The sequence below is a fragment of the Protopterus annectens genome, chromosome 5.part1 (assembly GCF_019279795.1).
Source record: "Protopterus annectens isolate FY-2018-M chromosome 5.part1, PAN1.0, whole genome shotgun sequence".
In the NCBI taxonomy this organism is placed as follows: Eukaryota; Metazoa; Chordata; order Ceratodontiformes; family Protopteridae; genus Protopterus; species Protopterus annectens.
In genome coordinates, this window is record NC_056736.1 from 577,187,820 (window position 1) to 577,213,474 (window position 25,655).

The 25,655-nt window shown below is 46.8% G+C and overlaps 1 protein-coding gene across 2 annotated transcripts in view; it reads left to right on the plus strand.

Annotated features, from left to right (window-relative positions):
- PSPC1 (paraspeckle component 1) overlaps positions 1–25,655 on the plus strand; it is a 1,021,476-nt gene that overhangs the window by 425,536 nt on the left and 570,285 nt on the right. The window contains exon 6 of one of the 2 annotated variants that reach the window (XM_044073198.1): positions 520–567. The exons of the other annotated variant lie outside the window; for it this stretch is intronic. Within the exon in view, the coding sequence (XP_043929133.1) occupies positions 520–567 (48 nt within the window). The remainder of the gene's footprint in view (positions 1–519; positions 568–25,655) is intronic. 2 annotated transcript variants of the gene reach the window in all.

Sequence of the window (25,655 nt, forward strand, 5' to 3'; positions counted from 1 at the left end):
ATCTTACCATAATCATAGATGTCCTTGTCTTCCATGTTTTAGTATTCCTTCTTACCCACCTACCCCTCCTGTTATGCAGCATTTCCCTTTCCGGATGGCACAGGGCTGGCATTACCCTTGCTAGGACAGTTCCCGACTGGGGCTTACAGTTCTGAGAGCTGGTGCGTGCAGATGTCACTTTTATGGCCCATGTTGTGCTAGCCACGTCAGATGTCCCATGCACCATACAGTGACTGAAAATGTATACTGGCTGGGCATTCGAGTAGCAAGAGGAGGAAACCCATATGTAATGGATACTGCAACACTGAAGAGAGGGACATATGTGGTTATGGTAAGATTTTACATAACTTTTCTTTGTGCAGATAAAGCAAAGGTATTTTTTTCGTCCCACCCCAAACAAGGTCAATATGTATGTAAACATCTCTGTGGTATGTAAGATATCAGTGTGGTATCAAACTGAGGTAAAGTCCTCTTTCTCTTTCTGTCTCTCTCTCCCCCTCTCTCTCTCTCTGTATGAAGCTTCTCCATGATAGAAAAATCCACATTGGAGCAAGATAAAAGAAACAGGTTTGTTTTTTTTTTTTTTTGTTTTTTTTTAATTCTAGTTTCAAAACACTTCACTTTCTATTTTTCTAACGTTTTTGTGCATTCCAATCATGCATATATGAATGCAGCTTGATCCTCTTCATTCCGTCCGATCAGATACTTGGACAGGTTCAGCAGGAATCTCCTAAGCCTTCCAAATAGTCCCTTAATCCAATCCCAAGGTTGTTCAACAGATATTCAGCTACTGGGGCAATCCATGATGTGACGACTTTGCTACTGAAGATGGTACTAAATGCAACAGGCTTTTTGTTGTGGTCCCCCGACAGGAGACGCACCTAGTGAGACACTTGCCACAGCATTAGGGAAATGAGTTCCACTGTATATATTCTCTCCTTCACTGATCGCAAGACTTCTACAGAAAGCTGTATAGTGCAAGGCAGCTGCCATTCTGTTTGCTGTGTACTGAGCAACAGAGCCTGGTTTCCCCTCGTGAAGTCTCGTCTGAAGGGAGTAGTCCCCTGTGGCTGCTAGGTATACTCCCAGATCTTGTATCTTATCCCTCTTGGAAGGCTCACCCTGGCGTTTCCAATGTGAAACTAACTGCATGGTTTCTTCTTTTCCATTGAAGTCAGGAGACTCCTTCCCAAAAAGTAGTTTGTACCCTGCTGGCTTTCTCAAAGGTACTTTTTTGCTTTGTCCACCCGTAAAAAATCCAGGTACCACCACAGGATTTTAATTTCATTCTGTAGACTTTAACTAAACCTCCCTTTGAGCCTGCCCATTACACAACAATTAAGCACTTTTTAGAAAACTGTCATCTTGGTAGCAGATGTTCATCGTGCATACAGCTGCAGTCATAACAGATGGGTTCTCCTGCCGTCAGGCGGGTCCTCGGTCGGCCGAATTTCAAAGTCTAGGTCCGGCGTCGGTTGTCGTCGCTTCTTCCCTGATGTCAGTGCGCCAGGGGTATAAAAGAACCAGCTGACGCCATTTTCTTCAGTCTTTCTTGCCGCGCGGTGCCCGAAGCAGAAGCAGTTCGCAAGTGCCGGTCGGCCAGCTCCTGAAATTACGAAAATTTTGCAACCAAAGTCTTTTTGAAAGCTAAGTACCCCGTTGGGGAAACTTTTCTTGCCTAAGACCGATGTCAGACAAAGTTAATAATTGTATTTCTTGTGGGAAGCAAATACCACATAAGGATTTTCATTCCCTCTGCATTCCTTGCTTAGGCCCAGACCACGACGTCTCGGTCTGTCGTTTTTGTGCTACATTCAACAAACACACCATTAAGCGTCGGGCGGAGTTCGCCCAGCACTATTTTGGCAAAAAATTTAACTATATTATGTCGTCGGATACTCCGACTCCAGTTTTGTCTAAAAAACGCAAAGATAAGGACCGACACACGAGGTCCGCGGCCTCTGCCCACACCATGCCAAAGCCGACTACAGGTGGTCCAGTTCTCAGCGAGGCGCCTACGCAGCCCCTGCCTACCGACGACACTTCATTGGCGGTGTCTTCTGTGCCCGAGGTCGCAGGCTCCTCGGCCCACACACCGACTACAGATACCGAAGCCACTTTTGGTGGTGAATCTCAAAATGTAGACAGGTCTGCTTCCTCTCAAGGTGTCTTCAGACCTTTTTCTTCTTTTTCTATAAAGGCTTTCACTAAGTCTAAAGCAGCCATGCAATCTAAGAGACAAGCTCCACAGGGCCCTTCTCCAGGCCCCATGCCTTAAAAACAGATGCTTAAAATGGCTGAGGATTTGATTACTCTTATCAGGGGTTCTCAACCCCCCCCCCCCGGACAAAAGGCCCAGAGTGGAGGAAGAATCCCCCTCCTCTGACCAGGCCTCCGTTATTTCAGAGCACTCTGATGAACAGGAACATTCTTACTCCCCTTTTGAAGATTCTGATGCTGAGGAGTCCATTCCCTCTGTCTCCCCCCCAGAGGATTACTCATTTGGGGAAACCTTGCATACCTTAAGGGAACACTTCCACTGGGAAGGCCAAGAGTACTCAGATTCCAAGAAAAGGCTTAGGGATTTTCTCTTGCTACCCCAGCTCAGGCCTCTGGGTATACCTCCTGTCTTAGACATACTAGATGATGTGTACTCGGAGGCCTGCCTTAACCCGGATTCTTTACCTCCAGCCCAGTCAAGCCTGACAGGTACTACCGGGTTCCTGACTCACACCAATTTTTATACAAAAGCCATGCGGCTGACCCAGAAACTATCTCACAGGGCCCCAAGGGAATTAAGGCCTCCACTGCTAAAAACCCATTACCTTCCGAGAGAGATTCCAGATCCTTAGAAAGGTGGGGAAAAAAGGTATACACCTCGGCCACCTTAACCAATGAGGACATTAAACTGCCAGTTCCATATGCTAAAGTACCAACAGTTTCTGTTATCACAGTTGAAAAGTAAAATGTCACAACCTGAACAACCAGACTTGAAGGAGTTGCAGGATTTGATGCATAGTGCAGAACAAGTGGGTAAACATACCTTGCAATGTGGTTTTGATGCTCTAGAGGCCTCATGTAGAGCTGCTGTTAGAGGATCAGTCATACGTAGACATGCCTGGCTCAAGGAGCAAACCTTACCAGATCATGTCAAAGCTAAATTACTAGATGCCCCTCTGCAAAAGAATGTATTATTTGGTGTTAAAGCTGAGGAGGTATTAAAGAAAATGGAGGAAAAGGCTAAATCAATGCAAACAGTGAAAGATTTTCTACAGGTACAACCTCCACGTTTCAGTAGAAATTGGCCTTCCAAAAATTGGTCATTTCCAGCCACGGACAGACCCCAATGAGGTAGATACAGGAGCCCGAGGGGCAGAGGGCAATCACAAGGATCGTTTAGAGGCAGACAATGGCAAGCTCCTACACAAAGAGGTGGTGAGGATAGTTCGCAGCCATTCAGAAAGCAAGCCCAATGACTTTCCCCTTTGCATGCCAAGCAAGGCTCAAATGGCAGCACCCTTAGGCGGAAAACTGGCATTATTTTCAAAAAATTGGCATATTGTCACAAAAGACAAATGGATCCTGGACATTATAAACAGAGGCTACAGATTCCATTTTCACACCCTTCCAAAAATGAGAGGCATGCCAAACCTGCCACACAATCAAAGGGCAGAGGCACAAAGACAAATTTCAGATCTCATGGACATGAAAGCTATTCAAGAGGTACCTACTCACGAACAAGGTCAAGGTTTTTATTCCGGACTATTCCTGGTACCAAGGAAGGGAAAAGATTGGAGACCTATTTTGAACCTATCCATCCTAAACACATTTTTACTCGTACCAAAATTCAAGATGCTCACATTACAGCAGCTTCTTCTCATGCTGGGCAAGGAGTCTTGGCTGGTAACATTGGACCTCAAGGAGGCATACCTGCATGTCCCAATCAGACAAAATTGCAGAAGATACCTCAGATTTCTTGCAGGTTCAACCCATTATCAATTCTCTGCATTGCCCTTTGGCTTATCTACTGCGCCCAGAGTATTCACAAAATGCCTATTATCAGTAATTGCCTACTGCAGACTTCAAGGGATACAAATATACCCATATTTGGACGACTGCCTGATCCAAGCGGACAGCAAGCACATACTTTTGAAACATCTGTCTTTTGTAATAATGTTGTTGAATTCTCTGGGATGCACAGTCAACAAAAAGAAATCAAGGCTACTACCCTCTCAGAAAATAATTTTCCTGGGTGCCAACTTGGACACAAACACCCAGATGGCCTACCTCACGCCAGAGAAGCAGGGGCAACTAACTCAATACTTCAGAACATTAGCAAATTTCACCAGGCTGACTGCAAGGAAAATCCTGCAGGCTCTGGGATTCATGGCATCTAGCATTCTACTAATCCCATGTGCAAAGCTGCATATGAGGAAACTTCAGTGGTATCTGAAAAACCTATGGTCTCAACACATCCACAGTTTGGAAACAATAATACCACTAATTCCATGTCTTCAAAAGGAATTTCTGTGGTGGGCTCAAGCATGCCAAACAAGCACAGGTCTCCCATTCTGCAAGCCTCAAGCAAATCAAGTCATCACAACAGACGCCTCGGATTATGCCTGGGGGACGCACATGACAGATCGGTGCATTCAGGGCAATTGGTCCCAAAAAGAAAAGCACCTTCACATCAATCAAAAGGAAATGCTAGCAGTAATAAATGCTATTATAGCTTTCAAAGACCTTCTGCATCCAGGTCAACTACTGATAAGGACAGACAACACCACAGTAATGTGGTACATAAACAAACAGGGAGGAACCCATTCATACCGCCTATACAGGCTGGCCATGTCACTTTGGAACATGGCTCTGGAATTACAAATTGAACTTCAAGCACAGTACTTGCCAGGCAAGGAAAACACGCTGGCAGACAACCTAAGCAGAAATATGACAGATCCACACGAATGGAGGTTGCATCCTCAATTTTTACAGAGATAATTCAAGCATGGGGAAGGCCAGACATAGATCTCTTTGCCTCCCACAAAAATCACCAATTAACAAAATTCTTCTCAAGGACTTTTCATCCACAGGCCTGGAGAATGGACGCTCTCTCTTCCAGTTGGACAACAATGACAGTTTATGCCTTTCCACCTCTTCCTCTGCTGCCCAAAGTTCTGTGAAAAACCAGAGCAGACAGACCAAAGATGATTCTCATTGCTCCAGACTGGCCAAGACAGCACTGGTACCCACTCCTGAGGAGCCTGACGCATTCCCCTCCATGGACCCTACCTCTAATGCCTCTTCTTTTGACTCAGCACAGCTTCAAAACTGTTCACAGTCCGCTGAAAACACTCAATCTGGCCGCATGGAAGATTCCTTAACATCACAACAGACCCTAATCTCCAAGGAGGTGCAGGATGTCATTTTGGAGGCCAGAAGGCCGTCTACTAGAAAAGCTTACTCCGCAGAATGGAAACGGTTTTGTGCCTGGAATGAGAAAAAGGGCCAGAATCCTGGAAAACTGAATTTACCTCAAATATTACAGTATCTAGCTGAGCTGCTAAGCAGTGGACTTTCATTCTCCTCCATCAAAATCCATGCCTCAGCCATTTCTGCAGAATACAACACTGATCCACCTTTATTCTCTCACCCCCTCTTAAGACAGTTCCTCAGAGGGGCTAAGAATATAAAACCCCCAAGGAAACAACCAATACCTGCTTGGGATCTCAATTTCATTCTAGAAAAGCTGACCTTGCCTCCTTTTGAGCCAGCTGCCTCAACAGATTTGCAATATTTGTCCTGGAAAACAGCTTTCCTTCTGGCTATCACCACAGCTCGTAGGGTATTGGAACTACAAGCCCTCATGGCTGTGCAGCCTTTTATCATCTTCCATCAGGACAGTTTCCTTACGAACCAACCCGTCCTTTATGCCAAAGGTGGTATCCAGGGTTACCTACCTTCTACCCTAATCCTCAAAACAAAGGGGAGAGACTACTACATTCCTTGGACATCCACAGACAGCTGCGTTATTATTTGGACAGAACAAAGCCTTTCAGAAAATCAGAACAGCTCTTTGTGTCCTATGCTATAGGAGTTCAAGGGAAGCCAATTTCCAAACAGACAATCTCAAAATGGATAGCCCACTGCATACGCTTTTGTTACTCTTTTCATGGTAAAACTGTACCTGCAGGCATCAGATCTCACTCCACAAGGCCACAGCTACCTCTGCAGCCTTCCTCAGAGGAGTTCCTACCAAAGATATTTTGGAAGCAGCCACTTGGAGTTCTGTGCATACCTTCTCCAAGCACTACCACCTACCATTATACTCCAAAACTAGAGCAGGCTTTGCCACTGCAGTCTTGCAGGGCATTCTGGCTCCTCCTAGTTCCACCTAGTGCCTACCACCCCTTTCTTAGCTTTGGGATTCTATCCATCTGTTATGACTGCAGCTGTATGCACGATGAACATCGTACAGTTTTGTACCTACCATAAATGTAGATGTTCGAGTGCTAATACAGCTACAGTCCAGGTTTCCCTCCCTCCTTCCCCTCTTGGGACAGGCCTATTGGCTAACACCTCCTCATACAACCTGATTGGGGTATTCTTTTATGGTGTATTTGCTTGCAACTACTGTATTTTGATTATATTGCATTGCTTTATTACACAAATGTATGTGTTGCCTTCCTTCTGGGGGCACCTGACATCTGGGGCAAGAAAAACTGAAGAAAATGGCATCGGCTGGTTCTTTTATACCCCTGGCGCACTGACATCAGGGAAGAAGCGACGACAACCGACGCCGGACCTAGACTTTGGAATTCGGCCGACCGAGGACCCACCTGACGGCAGGAGAACCCATCTGTTATGACTGCAGCTGTATTAGCACTCGAACATCTACATTTATGGTAGGTACAAAACTGTACTTTCCATCTGACAGAACAGTTTGAGTTGCATTCTCCTCAATTTCTTCTTACTTTGTTTTTCGCAAGGAAAGGGTAACATTGAGAAATAATCTTTCATTTTTTTCTTAAGGTTGCTTCCAGACAAAACGTAATATGAAATAGTTAACTTCTTTTTATCTGCAACCTGTGGATGTTCGTGTTACCCTGCTGCAGTCATCACACTTGGGTTATCCTGCCGTCAGCCAGTCCCACAGTCGGCCTGAGTTCCAAAGTCTTGGTCCGGCGTCGGTTGCTGTCGCTTCTTCCCTGACGTCAGTGCGCCAGGGGTATATAAGAGGCATCCAGCGCCATTTTCTTCAGTCTTTCTTGCCGCGTGGTGCCCGAAACAGAAGCAGTTCGCAAGTGCCGGTCGGCCGACACCTGAGATTTTCAAATCGAATTTCAGTCCGAAGTCTTCAATAAAGCTAAGTACCCCATTGGGGAACCTTTTCTTGCCTCAGTCCGATGTCAGAAAAAGTTAACAATTCCTTTTTTTGTGGGAAGCAAATACCTCATAAGGACTTCCATTCTTATTGTATTCCTTGCCTAGGCCCAGACCACGACGTCACAGGTTGTCGGTTTTGTGCTAGGTTTAATAAACGAACTATCAAACACCGTTTTGACTTCACACGACATTACTTTGGTAGGAAATTTAATTATATCATGCCATCAGAGCAGCCGACGACCGGCATGCATAAAAAACGCAAGGATAAGGACAGGCAGCCTAGGACCAAGCCAGACTCCGAGGCCTCTGCTGGGCCTGTCACCGGTTCTCCGGTTTTCAGTGAGACGCCTACGCAGCCCCTGACGACCACAGAATTGGAACCCCAGACAGCTGTGGATTCTCAAGTGGAGTGTACTAGGCCGTCACAGCCATCTTCATTAGGCCCTTCCGACACTGGAGCAGGAGGAGACCCCGGTGCAGTAGAAATGCCTTTGGTTGCAGAAGGTGTCTTCAGACCGACTACACTCACCATTAATCTTATGCTAAGCTTAAACCTCCATTAAAACCAGTATAGACTGTACATCAGTCTCCATTTCAAGGCCCCATGCCTAAGAAACAGATGCTTAAGATGGCTGAAGATTTGGTTACCCTAATCAGGGGTTCCCTTCCCCCTCCAGATAAAAAACCAAGACAAGAGGAGGATTATGCTTCATCTGACCAGGTTTCAATTTCCACAGATCCTTCTGAGGAACAGGATTACGCTTTTCCCCTATATGGAAACTGATGCTGAAGATTCTGTTCCCTCAGCATCTCCCCCTGAAGACTACTCCTTTGGGGAAACTTTACATACCATGAGGGAACATTTCCACTGGGAAGGCCAGGACTACTCTGATTCTTAGAAAAGGCTCAGAGAGTTCCTTTTACTACCTCAGCACAGACCACTTGCTATCCCTCCAGTTTTAGACATTGTGGATGATGTTTACTTGGAGTCTAGTCTAAATCCAGACTCTCTACCTCCTGCTCCAGCCAAACCAGACAGACACTACAGAGTACCTGACTCACACAAATTCCTTTATAAAAGCCCTGTGGCTGACCCAGAAACAATTTCCCAGGGTCCCAAAGGGGCTAAAGCTTCTATGGCTAAAAATCCTGTGCCCTCTGAAAGGGATTCCAGAGGCCTAGATAGATGGAGAAAGAAGATATACACCTCAGCTACTCTGGCTATGAGAGCATTAAATTGTCAGTTTCACATGCTGAAATATCAGCAATTCCTAATGTCTCAGTTAAAACAAAAAATAAGCACACATTCTGAACAGTCTAAATTCAAGGAAATGCAGGATCTGTTGCATGCAGCTGAACAGGTGGGCAAACATACTTTACAATGTGGATTTGATTCATTGGAAGCTTCCTATAGAGCAGCTGTTACTGGGTCTGTCATTCGTAAACATGCTTGGCTAAAAGAACAAACTCTACCTGATCATGTTAAAGCAAAATTATTGGATGCACCATTACAGCAGGATGTATTATTTGGTGTCAAAGAAGAAGAAGTTTTAAAGAAAATGGAGGATAAGGCAAAGTCTATGCAGATGGTCAAGGATTTTTTACAGGTACAACCCCCTCGTTTTAGCAGAAATTGGCCAACAAAAAACTGGTCTTTCCAGCTTCTGACAGATCACAGAGGGGCAAATACAGACACCCAAGGGGCAGAGGTCAGTCACAAGGCCCCATACAAACTTTGCCAATGGGGTACTGCTACCCAGAAAGAAGGAGAAGACAAGCCCCAAGCTAGCAGAAGACAAACACAATGACTCAGCCCTCAAACTACCAAGCAAATCTCTCTTGGCAGCTCCCTTGGGAGGAAAATTAACACTTTTTGCAGACAACTGGCACATCATCACAAAAGACAAATGGGTCCTAAACATTGTCTCACAAGGGATACAGATTCCACTTTCATACCTTGCCAAGGATAAAAGGAATGCCAAACCTGCCACCAAATCAATGGGCAGAGGCACAAAAACAAATTACAACTCTCATGGACATGAGAGCCATTCAACAGGTACCTACACAGGAGCAAGGACAAGGATTTTACTCAAGACTCTTTCTAGTCCCAAGAAAGGACATAGCATGGAGACCCATTCTGGATCTTTCAATTCTGAACAACTATCTGCAAGTAGCAAAATTCAAGATGCTAACACTACAGCAGCTTCTTCCCATGCTGGGCAAGAAGGCTTGGCTAGTAACATTGGACCTCAAGGAGGCATACCTGTATGTCTCTATCAGACAAAATTGCAGAAGATGCCTCCGCTTCATTGCAGGTTCAACCCGTTATCAATTCTCTGCACTGCCCTTTGGCTTATCTACTGCACCCAGGGTCTTCACAAAATGCCTGGCACCAGTAATTGCATACTGCAGACAAAGAGGAATTCAAATATACCCATACCTGGACAACTGCCTTATTCAAGCAGAAAGCAAGGACGTACTTTTAAAGCATCTGGCATTTGTCGAACATCTTCTAAGTTGTCTAGGGTACACAGTAAACGAAAAGAAATAAAAACTAGTGCCCTCACAAAACATAATATTCCTGGGTGCCAGCTTGAATACAACGGCCCAGATAGCTTATCTAACGCCAGACAAGCAACAACAGCTGACTCAATACTTCAAAATAATGGCAACAAAGATCCAACTCCCTGCAAGAAAAATTCTGCAGGCCTTGGGATTCATGGCATCTTGCATACTTCTAATACCATTTGCAAAACTGCATATGAGGAAATTACAATGGTACCTGAAAAGCGTATGGTCTCAACACAGCCACAGCTTGGAAACAATGATACCACTCATTCCCTGCCTTCAACAGGAGTTTCTGTGGTGGGCACAGGCATGTCACCTCAACAAGGGTCAGTCTTTCACCTTACCCACAGCCAGGCAAACTATGACAACAGATGCATCAGACTATGCCTGGGGAGCACACATGGCAGGACAGTGCATTCAGGGCAAATGGACTACAGATCAAAGGCATCTGCATATCAATCAAAAAGAAATGCTAGCAATACAGAATGCCCTAACAGCTTTCAAGGACCTCTTACACCCAGGACAACTAATAATAAAGACGGACAATACCACAGTAATGTGGTACATAAGCAAGGGGGCACACATTCCTACCCTCTATGCAGGCAAGCAATGACCTTGTGGAACACAGCACTGATTTACCAAGTTCAACTTCAAGCACAATTCCTGCCAGGAAAGAAAAACACATTGGCAGACGACCTAAGCAGAAACATTATGGATTCCCACGAGTGGAAACTAGATCCACAAGTATTTGCATTGATAACTCAAAAATGGGGACGCCCAGACATAGATCTGTTTGCCAACCCCCAAAACTACCAACTTCAAAAATTTTGCACAAGGACATTCCACCCACAAGCTTGGAAAGTGGACGCCCTCTCATTCAGTTGGAAAACATTAACAGTGTATGCCTTTCCTCCACTCCCTCTTCTAGCAAAGGTACTGCTGAAAGTCAGATTAGAGAGGCCACAAATGATACTCATTGCATCAGACTGGCCACACCAGCACTGGTATCCAATTCTAAGGAACATGGCCCACAGCCCACCATGGATTTTACCACAAATACCTCACCTGCTCACTCAGCGAGACAATCAGATTCTACACAGCCAGCTCAAGACTTTAAACCTGGCTGCATGGCAAATTACCTAAACAACCAGCCAACACCTCTATCCAAAGCTGTTATGGATGTCATTCTGGAGGCCAGGAGGCCCAGCATCAGGAAAACCTATTCAGACAAATGGAAAAGATTTTGCGCCTAGAACCAGGCTAAAGGCCAAAATCCCCTTGATCCAAACATTCCTCAGATTCTACAATACTTAACTGAGATGTTGCACAAAGGACTTTCCTTTTCATCTATTAAGATCCACGCTTCAGCAATTTCAGCTCATTACAACACGGATCCTCCTTTATTTTCACATCCACTCCTAAGACAGTACCTCAGAGGGGCTAAGAACATAAGACCGTCCAGGAGAGCACCAACACCTACTTGAGATCTCAACTTTGTTCTGGAAAAGCTTACACTGCCGCCCTTTGAACCAGCTTTTTCAGCTGGTTTAAAATTTATTTCATGGAAAACTGCCCTGCTACTAGCAATAACTTCAGCTAGAAGAGTCTCAGAGCTACAGGCACTAATGGCAGTGGAGCCTTTCTTCATTTTTCATCAAGACAGAGTCTCTTTATGAACTAACCCTTCCTTTATGCCAAAGGTGGTATCCATTATGGCCCTAAACCAAACCATTCATTTGCCCACCTTTTTCCCAAATCCCCAGAACAAAGGAGAAAGACTCCTACACTCTTTGGACATTCACAGGCAATTACATTACTACTTGGATAAAACTAAGGCTTTCAGAAAATCTGACCAGCTCTTTGTATCCTATGCTGCAGGATCACAAGGAAAAGCTATCTCAAAACAGACCATTTCAAAATGGATAGGACATTGCATACGTTTCTGCTACACGCATCATGGGAAACCGGTACCTGCTAACATTAGCTCCCATTCCACCAGAGCTACAGCTACATCAGCAGCCTTTCTCAGAGGGGTGCCAACCAAGGATATTCTATAAGCAGCCACTTGGAGTTCAGTGCACACCTTCACCAAGCACTATCACTTACCTCTATATTCTAAGACTAGAGCTGGTTTTGCCGCTGCAGTTTTGCAGGGCCTACTAGCTTCTTCTCATCATTCTCTTTCGGCTTTTCCCGTTAGGGGTCGCCACAGCGGATCATCTCTTTCCATTTCTTCCTATCCTCTGCATCTTGCTCTGTCACACCAACCGCCTGCATGTCCTCTCTCACCACGTCCATAAACCTTATCTTAGGCCTTCCTCTATTCCTCTTACCTGGCAGCTCCATCCTTAGCATCTTTTTCCCAATATACCCATCATCCCTCCTCAGCACATGTCCAAACCAACGCAATCTCGTCTCTCTTGCTTTGTCTCCAAACTGTCCAACATGAGCTGACCCTCTAATATACCGATTCCTAATCCTATCCATCCTAGTCACACCGATTGCAAATCTTAACATCTTTAACTCTGCCACATCCAGCTCTGACTCCTGCCTTTTGTCAATGCCACTGTCTCCAACCCATATAACATAGCTGGTCTCACTACACTCTTGTAGACCTTCCCTTTCACTCTACGGATACCCGTCTGTCACAAATCACTCCTGACACTCTTCTCCACCCATTCCACCCTGCCTGTACTCTCTTCTTCACCTCTCTTCCACATTCACCATTACTCTGAACTGATGATCCCAAGTACTTAAACTCGTCCACCTTTACCAACTCTACTCCCTGCATCCTCACCATTCCTCTACCCTCCCTCTCATTTACACACATATATTCTGTCTTAGCCCTGCTGACCCTCATTCCTCTGCTCTCTAGAGCATATCTCCACCTCTCCAGAGTCTCCTCAACCTGATTCCTACTCTCACTACAGATCACAATGTCATCTGCAAACATCATAGTCCACGGGGCCTCCTGTCTGATCTCATCTGTCAACCTGTCCATCACCACTGCAAATAAGAAAGGACTCAGAGCTGATCCTTGATGTAATCCCACCTCCACCTTAAACGGATCTGTCACTCCCACTGCAGTCCTCACCACTGTCACACTACCCTCGTACATATCCTGTACCACTCTTACGTACTACTAGCTTCTTCTAACCCTGTTTAACTCCACCACCCTTCCTTAGCTTTGGGATTCAACCCAAGTGTGATGACTGCAGCAGGGTAACACGATGAACATAGTAGTTTTGTACCTACCATAAATGTAGATGTTCGAGTGTTCACCCTGCTGCAGTTCGGGTTACCCCCCCCCCCCCTGAACTCGCTGGACTTATCTACACCTTCTATCCTATACAACCTCTGTGGTGTATTTGCTTGTGCCTGAAGGTATTGTTTTATTTTTATATGTACATTTTATATAGAAATGTATATATATATATATATATATATATATATATATATATATATATATATATATATATATATTGCCTACCTATTGGGGGTACCTGACATCTGGGGCAAGAAAAACTGAAGAAAATGACGTTGGATGCCTCTTATATACCCCTGGCGCACTGACGTCAGGGAAGAAGCGAAAGCTATCGACGCCGGGCCAAGACTTTGGAACTCAGGCCAACTGCGGGACCGCCTGACGGCAGGATAACCCAAGTGTGATGACTGCAGCAGGGTGAACACTGGAACATCTACATTTATGGTAGGTACAAAACTGTACTGCATTCGGATCCATATCAGATCCAAGCCAGCAACTTTTCAAGCATCTGCTCCAAGCTCCAAGCTCCTCCCTTTTACCCATAACCCATCACCATCTCCTACCTTTCCCCAGATCACGTTTGCCGCTTCGTGCATCAGCATTGTAATCTCTGTAGCTCCAAGTGTTGGGTTATTAGTAAGTGCCTTTTTTGGTCGTTTTTTTCTCTAGATAGTGAGATTGTGTTGTCATTTAGTTCCCTTTGTAGATATATAGATATGTATAAAAAGTTTGTTGTAAAGTAGTCTGGTGTAGGCCTTCCCTACCTGTTAGGTGTGAGTGTTTAGTGTGTCGGTCTAAAGTCGGTTGGCTGTGTGTGTTTGTAGTATGGCTGATCAGCCTTAACCTACCTTTAAGAAATGCACATAAGCTTTCTCTGGCCGATGGCCGCACACTGTGTGTTGTTTGCCTGGGTGTTCCCCATCTGTCTGTACAGTGCAGTGTGCGCGCCGGATTTAACCCTAGGGCCTTAAAAGAAAGGAAGGCCAAACTGGTTGCAAAAGGCCTTCTACCTGTTTCCTCCTTGGACTCATCGGCCTCGGCTCCTCCAGCAGCTGCTCAACCTCCACCTCAGGCTGGGACTCACCGTCCCACTAGACCTGTTGAAGGGGAAGCTAAAGGAAAAGACAGGTAGAAAGACAAGGATAGAGACAAGAGGGGGATAAGCTCCGTAAACGGTCTCCAGAGTGGGAGCCCTTCCCTAGCCCGCCTTTTAAATTGTCGAGACCTACGTCTCCTCGGCTCCAGTTCCCAAGGTTCTCCCCGGAGCCGACGGAGCCCTTGGATCTGAGGCCTTCATCTAGGTCGTCGCAACGGCCAGCCAGATCGGAGTCTGCCGACTCCTCGTGCTGGACTCAGAGTCTATCAGAATTGGATATGGAAGGATGATGAGATTTATTCTGACCCAAATCCAGATGGGAGTCTTGCCAGGCCCCTTTCCCTCTGGAAGGGGGACCTCCATGCACTTCTTTCATCCAGTTTCTCCTTCCCCGATCCGGCCTGCGGTTTTGAAGTTTATGGATCTGAGGATCTTTGGAGCTGTGCGTTCGCCGCCGACGGTTCCTCCAACCTTGACTCCGGCAATTACCTTGCATTCCTTAGATCAGACTAGTTTGGATCCGAGCAACTATCGAGGATGGGGTGTAGGATCCAAGGGAATGGAGGTTTCTTCGGCTACGACTTTGTCGGATCCCAGCCATTCCTTCAGAGCTCCGTCTACTCCTGCCTTGGCCCCGATCCTCAAGGCGGACCTGGGGAGAGCTTACTCCTTGTCGGGTGCTAAGGAGGTACGCTCTCCATCGGCATTCGACGTGGTGGAGAGGGTTCTCTCCCAAGGATCGAGACCCCAGCCTATTTCCTTGGATTCCGCCCAGACTCCCTTCAGGTTGTCCCAGGGACAGCTCTTGCTAAAGGACCCCCAGGCAGTTCCCCTGGAGGAACACCCCCCCCCCCCGGCTCACGAGCCGTCTTCAGAGAGTCCCACTGAAGAGGGTCCCAGTAAGCACACGTGTAAAAGGAGGCACCTGGACTCCCCTGAGTCTTTAACAGAAGACACTGATTTAGATGAAGGAGAAGGTTCCCCCATGTCACCTCCTGAGGATGTCTCCTTTGGAGACATCATGGAAATCCTCCACCAGAGGGGAGGTTGTTCAGCCCCAAAACCTTCTATGGATGAGTCAGTGTTCCTGGAGGCTTTTGGCACGGGCCCATGTATGTCCTGGGTGTCCTCCCCTGCGGATCCCTTAGTGGATCTTATCACCACACGGGCATGGAAGGAACCTGACACCATGGAGCAGATATCAAAATGCCCGGACAGGATTCTCTCTCCACCCTCAGACAGACAGGCCTGGTATAAAGAATCCCCTGTGGATGCTATGGTGGTTGTAGCAGCCAACAAGAGGGAACTGGCACAGTGGAGTTCCTCGGTCCACCCTCTGGACAAGGAGTCCAGGGGCGGTGGATCGATTTGGGAAGCGAGTATATTCTTCAGCGACATTTTCCATCCAAGCGCTGAGCTATTTGGCACACTTTATACGACTGCAGCGAAACCTAGTCATGGAGTTAGCTGAGTTGCCTCCAGAGTCTTTGTCGACGTAGAATAAACATCTGTTCTCCGCGAAGATGCCGACTCTGAAGTCAGTATCGAACACGTCTATGCGCCTCCTTTCCCATGCTACGGAAGGAGTGGCTAGAGCAGCTGGGACCGGCGTGGCTATGAGGCGACACGCTTGGCTCAGACTGTGTCACTTCGCGGACCCCTTCAAGGCGTCTTTCACAAATGCTCCCTTTGCTTCTTCTTTTTTTGGGAAGACCGTACGTGGCACCCTGGTCCAGAGCGAACAGGACGAGAAGGCTTTGTCTGCCGTCAGAGTCCGCTTCTCTAGCCCTCAAAGATCCTTTTCTAGGAATCAGAGAGGGCAAAAGAAGATGTGGTTCCGAAAATCACAGTTTTCCCAGGACTCTCAGGGCAACTCGTCCCCTAGAGGCAGGGGGACAGGACAGACGCCGCCCCAGAGACAGAGTGGAGCTGAGGAACTTTGGGTTTAGGGAGACCTTTTCGGACAGGCCCACTCAGCAGGCCTGTGGGGTTGCCCAACTGTCCTACTTTGGAGACAGTCGGGGGAAGATTATCATTGCACCCAACTGCTTGGGAGTCCATAACTGCAGATTGTTAGGTGCTTCAAATAATATCCAGAGGCTACACCATCCCATTTTTTACTCTTCCTGTCCAACCAAAGTGCCTTCCAGAGGTCCCTCCAGCTCAAATGGAGGCGGCAGCGCTAGAGATTTCCAAGCTGTTTCGCAAACGAGCCATTGAACCAGTGCCCCCAGATCAGTCTGAATCAGGCGTTTACTCCAGGTTCTTTTTAGTGCCAAAAAAGACGGGGACCTCAGGCCCATCTTAGACTTGTCAACCTTGAACCTGGCTGTCACCAAGCAGAAATTCCGGATGGTCACCCTACAGTCCATTTTACCTTATCTTCAAGAATGTGACTGGATGTGCTCGATAGACCTCCATGATGCTTACTGCCACATCAAGATTTGCAGAAGCTCCAGGAGATTCCTTCGCTTCCGGCTGGGAGCCAGTCATTTCCAGTTCAGAGCCCTACCCTTTGGTCTCACCACAGCCCCCCCGGGTGTTTACTTGGGTAATGGCAGTCATAGCAGCTCACCTGAGGCTTCAGGGAATTCAGGTATTCCCTTACCTAGATGATTGGCTCCTCGCTGTTTCCACGAAGTGTCTTCTTTGCATAGCCAGAGACTCCTTCCTTCATCTTGCAGACCGGCTAGAGATCACTATCAATGTTTCCAAGTCCTTCTTGGACCCGGTTCAGATCTTGGACTTTAGCGGGGCAAGTCTGGATACCCTTCAATTGAAAGTCTTCCTAATTCCAGACCGGGACCAGAGCCTACGGCCCCATGTGTCAGTGGTTCTTGGCCCCAGGCTACCAAAGGCGGGCGACGTTTTCCGAGCCCTAGGCTCTATCGCTGCAGCAATCTCGATCCTCCCCTTGCACGTCTTCACATGCGTGTTTTTCAGTGGACTCTAGCCGTACAGTGGTCTTGGCTAGATCTCCCCATGGAATATCCACTTCATATGAGCAAAGCTTGCAGGGCGTCACTTCTCTGGTGGCTCCAACCACTGGATATCTTAGCGGGACACCAATTTGTTTCTCCCACAGGCCAAGCGACAGTGACCACGGACGCCTTCCAGCTCGGTGGGAGGGGGGTGCATTATGTGGGGAGGACGGTCCAAGGCACGTGGTCCCAGATCGAGACCAGATTGCTTATCAATATTCTGGAGATGAGAGCAGTGCTTTTAGCGTTACAAGCCTTCCACACTGTTTTTCCTCCGGGGACTGTTGCAATTCAGTCAGACATGTCGTCTGTCTGGTATATCAACAAACAGGGAGGAACCAAATCTTACCCTCTGTGTCGCTAGGCCATGAGAGTGTGTGAGTGGGCCATCTCCACCAGTGATTTCTGATTGCAACGCACATTCTGGGACGCTCCAACATTTTAGTGGACAGATTGAGTAGGGCTGTTCTAATGGCGTACGAGTGGTCTCTGAAACAATCGATAGCGGAGGAGATCTTCCTTGCGTGGGGTCAGTCTTGCTGCGATCTCTTTGCATCTCCTTCCAACGCGAAGTGCAACGAGTTCTTCGCTCTGATCCCCGTACCAGGGGAGCACCCAGAGACACTCTAGTCCATGCTTGGCCTCCCGGGTTACTGTATGCTTAGACCCTGTTACCTCTCATTCCGAAGCTTCTTCAGAAAGCTTGCCGACTGTGGTGCAAAGTGATCCTCATTGCCCTGTTCTGGCCTCGTCAGGTGTAGATCCTCTTCCTCTGGTCTCATGTTCTAGCTCCTCCTTAGATTCTGGATCCTTGCCCAGATCTCATCTCTCATCCTTCGAGCACTTGTCCACCCAACCTGGACAGCCTCAAGCTGACGGCTTGGTTGCTCCAGTTCCTTTGATTGCCAGGACTCCTGGTCTTTTATCTTCAGTAGAGACTATTCTGGTGGTGTCCCATAAGGCTTCCACTAGAAAGATGTACGCAGTAAATGGAAACGAGTCTCTATTTGGGCTTCTCAGAGGAACTTGGATCCCTTTACAGCCCCGGTTCCTGTAGTGTTGGATTTCTTAGCCAGTATTTTTCAACAAGGGTCTAGTTTTTCCACGGAGAAAGTGCAACTGGCAGCTATCTCGAATTTCCATGTCGGCAAAAGCATGAATGCCTTGGCCTCTTCTAGACTGTGTAAGGCTTTTCTTAAAGGTGCCTTTCTTTGACGTCCCCCAATTAAGGACTCCATTCCTCCTTGGGACTTTACCTTGGATGTCCTTCAAGGATGCATCTGCAGTCCTAACATATGGGTTGTCCTGCCTCAGGCAGCCCTTGGGTCGGCCGGATTCCAAAGTCTGGGTCTGGCCTCGGCTGATGTCGCACTTCACCCGACGTCATAGCTGCTGTTTATAGGGTATAAAGGCATCAGCCGACGCCATTTTCCTCAGTCTTTCTTGCCGCGCGGTGCCCGAAGCAGAAGCTGTTCGCAAGTGCCGGTCGGTCAGATCCAGAGATTTCTACTACCGAAGACTTCTAAAAAGCTAAGTACCCCGTTGGGGACTCTTTCTTGCCTCAGCCGATGTCAGACAAAGTAAATAATTGTTTAACTTGTGGGAAACAAATACCTCATAAGGATTTCCACTCTTACTGCCTTCCTTGCTTAGGCCCAGACCACGACGTATCAGCTTGTCTAGCCTGTGCTTCCTTCAACCGACGGACACTTAGACGTCGGTCGGAGTTTGCAGAGGAGTTTTTTGGTCCCGCTTTTGCATACAAAAATGCCGTCGGAGACTCCGACTACTCATTTAGCTAAAAGCGCAGAAAAGGACCGACACTGCGGCCCGCGGTTTGGCTGAAACCACGGTTAGGCCAACCGCGAGTGTCTCTGTTTCGGCTGAAACCGATCCCCCGGTTCTTCCTTCGGCCGATAGCATGCCTCCGATAACCGAGGCCTCACAGAGCATGGCTGAATCTGCTACTGAATTTACTGCTACAGAAGCAGGCACCCAGGATTTGTCAGACACTATTCCTTTAGACATATCTACCCCTGCACGTGGGGCTGCTAGACCCCCTGCTTCTATGTCTATCAAGGCTTTTGCCAGGGCTAAAGCAGCTAAATCTTCTAAGGCCTTACCTGCTAAAACTCCTTCACATAGGCCTACCTCTAGTTCCCAAATGCTCAGCCTGGCTGAGGATCTCATTTCTTTGATCGGGGATCCCAACCTCACCCAGACAGGGCCTCTCAGTCCCCTCCAGACAAGAGGCCTAGGACTGAACCCCCGGAACCTGTCTCTACAGATTACTCCTCGGATGACTCAGACATTTCAGACCCTCACGAAGGCCCATATTCTCCTTATGAGGATTCTGATGCAGAAGACTCCATTCCTTCTGCTTCTCCTCCTGAAGAATTTTCCTTTGGGGAAACTTTGCATGCTATGAGGGAACATTTTCAATGGCAGGGCCAGGATTTTTCAGATTCAAGGAAAAGGCTTAGGACCTTTTTACACTTACCACAGCATAGGCCTTTAGCCATTCCGCCAGTACTAACAGTTGTTGATGATACATATAATGATGCCTGTACTGCCCCTGATTCCCTTCCTCCGGCCCCTGCCAAACCAGACAGATTTTACAGGGTCCCGGACACACATTACCATTTGTATAAGGCTCCTGTTGCAGACCCTGAAACCATTTCACAGGGCCCTAAAGGTGTGGCAGCTGCCTCTGCCAAAAACCCTCTTCCCTCTGAAAGGGAATCTAGAGCATTAGAGAGATGGGGTAAAAAGGTTTATACTTCTGCTACTCTTTCGGCCAGGGCCTTGAACTGTCAATTTCACATGATTCAGTACCAGGAATTTTTGTTAGACCAGATAAACAAAAAACTGTTTTCTCCTGAACCTTTAGATCGCAAGTCCCTTCAGGATTTGGTACATAACTCTCAGCAGGTCAGTAACCATTCCTTAAAATGTGGCTATGATGCACTGGAGGCTTCCTTTAGATCAGCTATGACTGGAACAGTGATTCGAAGGCATGCCTGGTTAAAAGAACAATCCTTACCAGACTATGTTAAGTCAAAACTCCTAGATGCTCCCATGGAGAAACAAAGTTTGTTTGGCTCCCCTGCACAGGAGGTTCTAAAGAAGGTGGAAGAAAAAGCAAAATCTGTCCAAGCAGTCAAGGATTTCTTACAGGTCCAACCTCCGAGGTTTAGCCGAAATTGGCCTTTGAAGAATTGGTCCTTTCCAGACAACTCCAGAGCGCAGAGAGGCAGAAATAGACGCCCCAGAGGCAGAGGTCAGTCTAGGGGTGCCTACAGGGGGCGTCAGTGGCAACCTACCAACCAGAGAAATACCGCCACAGATTCAACTACAACCACTTCCAAAGGGCAGACACAATGACTTGGCTCTAGTTCCGCCTACCAAGGAACAACTGGAAGCACCCTTGGGCGGAAAGCTAGCCTTATTCTCCGACAACTGGCATTACATTACAGGAGACAAATGGACTTTACAAACAATAGACAAGGGCTACAGGTTTCACTTCCACACTCTACCAAAAAAGAGAGGAATGCCAAACCTACCACCAAGCCAAAAAACAGACGCTCTAAGACAAGTCAACAACTTACTAAGGATGAGAGCTATAGAAGAGGTACCACCTATGGAACAAGGCCAAGGATTTTACTCCAGGCTTTTCCTTGTACCAAGAAAAGAAAATCAATGGAGACCTATTCTAGACTTGTCCGCACTGAACACATACCTCATTATTCCAAAATTCAAAATGCTGACCCTCCAGCAGCTTCTTCCCATGCTGGGCAAGGAGTCTTGGCTGGTGACTCTAGATCTCAAGGAGGCATACCTGCACGTCCCTATACGACCAGATTGCAGACGACACCTCAGATTTCTTGCAGGATCAGAGCATTATCAATTCTCAGCATTGCCTTTTGGCTTATCTACTGCGCCCAGAGTATTCACGAAATGCCTGGCATCAGTAATTGCTCATTGCAGGCTTCAGGGAATTCAAATTTACCCATACCTGGATGACTGCCTAATACAAGCGGACAACAAGGCAAAATTAACAAAAGATTTGGAAAATGTCATACAACTGTTGCAAGCCTTGGGATACACAGTCAACATGCAAAAGTCAAGACTAGTACCATCCCAAAGGATAACATTCTTGGGTGCAGAACTGGATACATCAAGTCCGATGGCTTTTCTCACAGAAGAAAAACAAAAGCAACTACCAGCCTACTTCATGACATTAACAACTCAAACTCGGCTTACTGCAAGGAAAATCCTGCAAGCCCTGGGCTACATGGCATCATGCATAATACTGGTTCCACATGCCAGGCTGCATATGAGAAAGCTACAATGGTACCTAAGGAATGTATGGTCTCAACACAAGCACAGTCTAGAAGCCCAGATTCCAATAATTCCATGCTTGAAGCAAGAATTCCTGTGGTGGGCTCAGGCCTGTCAGTGGAACAGAGGCTTGCCTTTCCACAAACCTCATCCAAGCCAGACCATCACCACGGACGCCTCAGACCTAGGATGGGCGGCACACATGGTGGACAAGTGTATTCAAGGCCTATGGACCCAAGACCAGCTGAATCTACACATAAATCTAAAGGAGATGCTGGCAGTGAAACATGCGATCCAGGCATTCAGACCACTCCTTCAACAGGGTCATCTACTGATAAGGACCGACAATACCACAGTCATGTGGTACATCAACAAACAGGGAGGTACACATTCATATCCTCTATGCCGGATGGCGATGGACCTGTGGAATGTGGCCCTGAATCTCAACATTCAACTTCAGGCCAGATTTGTACCAGGAAAAGAAAATTCTCTAGCAGACACCTTAAGCAGAACTACCTCGGATGCTCACGAATGGATGCTGCATCCAGATATCTTCAAAACCATAACAAAGAAATGGGGACTACCAGAGATGGACCTGTTCGCCTCCCCACACAACCACCAATTGAAGAAATTCTGCACAAGAGCATACCACCCACTTGCTTGGAGGGTGGACTCCCTTTCCTTCAGCTGGAAAAACCTGACAGCATATGCATTTCCACCTCTTCCCTTGATGTACAAAGTACTACTGAAGATCAGAGAGGATCAGCCAAGGGTAATCCTGATAGCTCCAGACTGGCCGAGGCAACATTGGTACCCGCTACTGAGAAGCATGTCTCGGACACACCCATGGCCTCTACCTCTATGTCCCTTACTTCTAACACAGGACAACTACAAGATCCTACATCCAAACTTGAAAACACTGCAGCTAGTTGCTTGGAATATTGCATAAAACAAAATAACCCAGGTTTTTCCCAGAGGGTTAAGGACATTATCCTGGAGGCACGCAGACCTTCCACAAGGAAGACTTATTCAGCCAAGTGGAAAAGATACCTCATTTGGAGTGCAGCAAAGGGAGAAAATGTCTCATTGGCAAACATAGCACACATCCTGGAATATTTAGCAGAACTGTTCCACAATAGCCTGTCTTACTCCTCCATTAAGATTCATGCATCAGCAATTTCAGCAGAATACAATATGGATCCTCCTGTCTTCTCTCATCCTCTACTAAGGCAGTTCTTGAGAGGAATTAAAAATGTAAAACCTCCAAGGAAACCACCTTTACCTACATGGGATATCAACTTTGTGCTGGAAAAGTTAACACTTCCTCCTTTTGAACCAGCAGCAACAGCAGAATTACAATTCTTGTCTTGGAAAACTGCTTTCCTGCTAGCAATCACTTCAGCAAGAAGGGTATCTGAGTTACAGGCATTAATGGCAGTACAACCCTTCCTTATCTTCCATCAGGACAGAGTCTCTCAGAGAACTAACCCTACCTTTATGCCAAAAGTGGTCTCCAGAGTATCATTGAACCAAGCGATTCATTTACCTACATTCTTCCCCAACCCACAGAACAGGGGGGAAAGACTACTACCTTGGATGTGCACAGACAATTACGCTACTATCTAGACAGAACTAAGACCAGCAGAAAAACTGACCAGCTTCTGGTAGCATATGCAACAGGAATGCAAGGAAAAGCAATTTCAAAACAGACAATCTCAAAATGGATGGGAAATTGCATTCGATTTTGCTACTCTTTTCATGGAAAGACAAGTCCTGAAAATATCAGACCTCATTCCACAAGAGCTACAGCCACCACTATAGCTTTCCTACGAGGAGTGGCTACCAAAGACATTTTAGAAGCTGCTACTTGGAGCTCCGTGCATACATTTGCCAAGCATTATAATCTTCCCTTATATTCTAGATCCCGAGCAGGTTTTGCAACTGCTGTTTTGCAAGGGATCTTAACTACACCATCTTTTTCTTAGTGCCTCCTCCCCCAGTTTGGCTATGGTATTCTACCCATATCTTAGGACTGCAGATGCATCCTTGAAGGACATAGTACAGGTTTGTACCTACCATAAATGTAGATGTCCGATAGGTATGCATCTGCAGTCAGGATTACCCACCCTCCTTCCCCTCTGTGGTATTCCTAGGGTATTTACCCCTCTTTTAGCTAGCTGGGGGAATCTGTTATGGTGTATTTGTTTGTATATGTGTATATGTATATATATATATATATATATATATATATATATATATATATATATATATATATTCTTATATTGATGTCCTTCATGGATGCATCTGCAGTCATAACAACAGGGTTGTCCTGTCATCAGGCAGCCCTTCAGTCGGCCGGATTCCAAAGTCCGGGTCCGGCTTCGGCTGATGTCGCACTTCACCCGACGTCATCTCTGTTGGTCTTCGGGTATAAAGGCATCAGCCGACGCCATTTTCCTCAGTCTTTCTTGCGCGTGGCGAAGCAGAAGCTGTTCGCAAGTGCCGGTCGGTCGGATCCAGAGATTACTTCTACCGAATACTACTTCGAAGACTTCTAAAGCTAAGTACCCCGTTGGGGACTCTTTCTTGCCTCAGCCGATGTCAAAAAAGTTAATAATTGTTTAACCTGTGGGAAACAAATACCTCATAAAGATTTCACTCTTATTGTCTGCCTTGTTTAGGCCCAGCCCACGACGTAGCAGCCTGTTCGCCTGTGCTTCATTCAACCGACACGCTTAGGCGTCGGTCGGAGTTTGCTGAACAGTTTTTCGGTTCTGATTTTGCGTATATTATGCCGCCGGATCCTCCGACTACCCAAACTGCTAAAAACGCAAAGATAAAGACCGACACTCGCGTCCGCGGTTTCGGCCGAAACCATGGTTAAGCAAACATGAGTGTCTCGGTTTCGGCCGAAACCGAGAAAACTGATCTAAGTACAGCTGAATCTTTCACTACCACTGAGGCCCCTGCTACTTCTCTTGAATCGGCCTCAGAAATTTTATCCACTACGGTGGTTGCCACTGACTTATCAGACACCATTCCCTTGGATGTCTCTACCCCAGCACGTGGTGCTGCTAGGCCTCCAGCAGCCATGTCCATTAAGGCCTTTGCCAGGGCTAAAGCAGCCAAAACTACTAAAACAGTGCCTGTTAAACCCCCTACAACCAGGCCCTCTGCTAGTTCTCAAATGCTTACTCTGGCAGAAGATTTAATTTCATTAATTAGGGGATCTCAATCTCACCCAGACAGGGCCTCTCAGCCCCGAGAGAAGAGACCTAGGGCAGAGCCCCCCGAGCCTGTGTCCTCTGATGATTCTGCCGATGAATCAGACATAACAGACCAGCCAGAGGCTCCTTTCTCCAATTATGAAGACTCAGATGCTGAAGAATCCATTCCAGCTGCTTCTCCACCAGAAGAATTCTCCTTTGGGGAAACCTTACATGCCATGCGAGAGCAGTTCCAATGGCAGCAGCAGGATTTCTCAGACTCCAGATAAAGACTTAGGACCTTTCTGCACCTTCCACAGCACAGGCCCTTAGCTATACCTCCTGTCCTCTCTGTGGTGGACGATGCCTTCAATGATGTCTGCTCTGCACCAGATTCTTTACCTCCAGCCCCTGCCAAACCAGACAGATTTTACAGGGTACCAGACACTCATCACCACCTTTACAAGGCCCCACTTGCAGACCCCGAAACTATATCCCAGGGTCCCAGGGCAGTAGCCTCGACCACAGCTAAAAACCCTATTCCTTCTGAAAGGGAAGCCAGGTCATTAGACAGATGTGGCAAAAAGGTCTACACCTCAGCTACTCTCTCAGCTAGAGCTTTAAACTGTCAGTTTCACATGATACAATACCAAGAGTTTATGCTTGATCAGTTAACAAAAAAGCTATCCTCTGATGACTCTATTGATAAGAAATATGTATTAGAAATGGTAAATAACATACAACAGGTTAGTAACCATTCCTTAAAATGTGGCTATGATGCACTGGAGGCTTCATTTAGATCAGCCATGACTGGC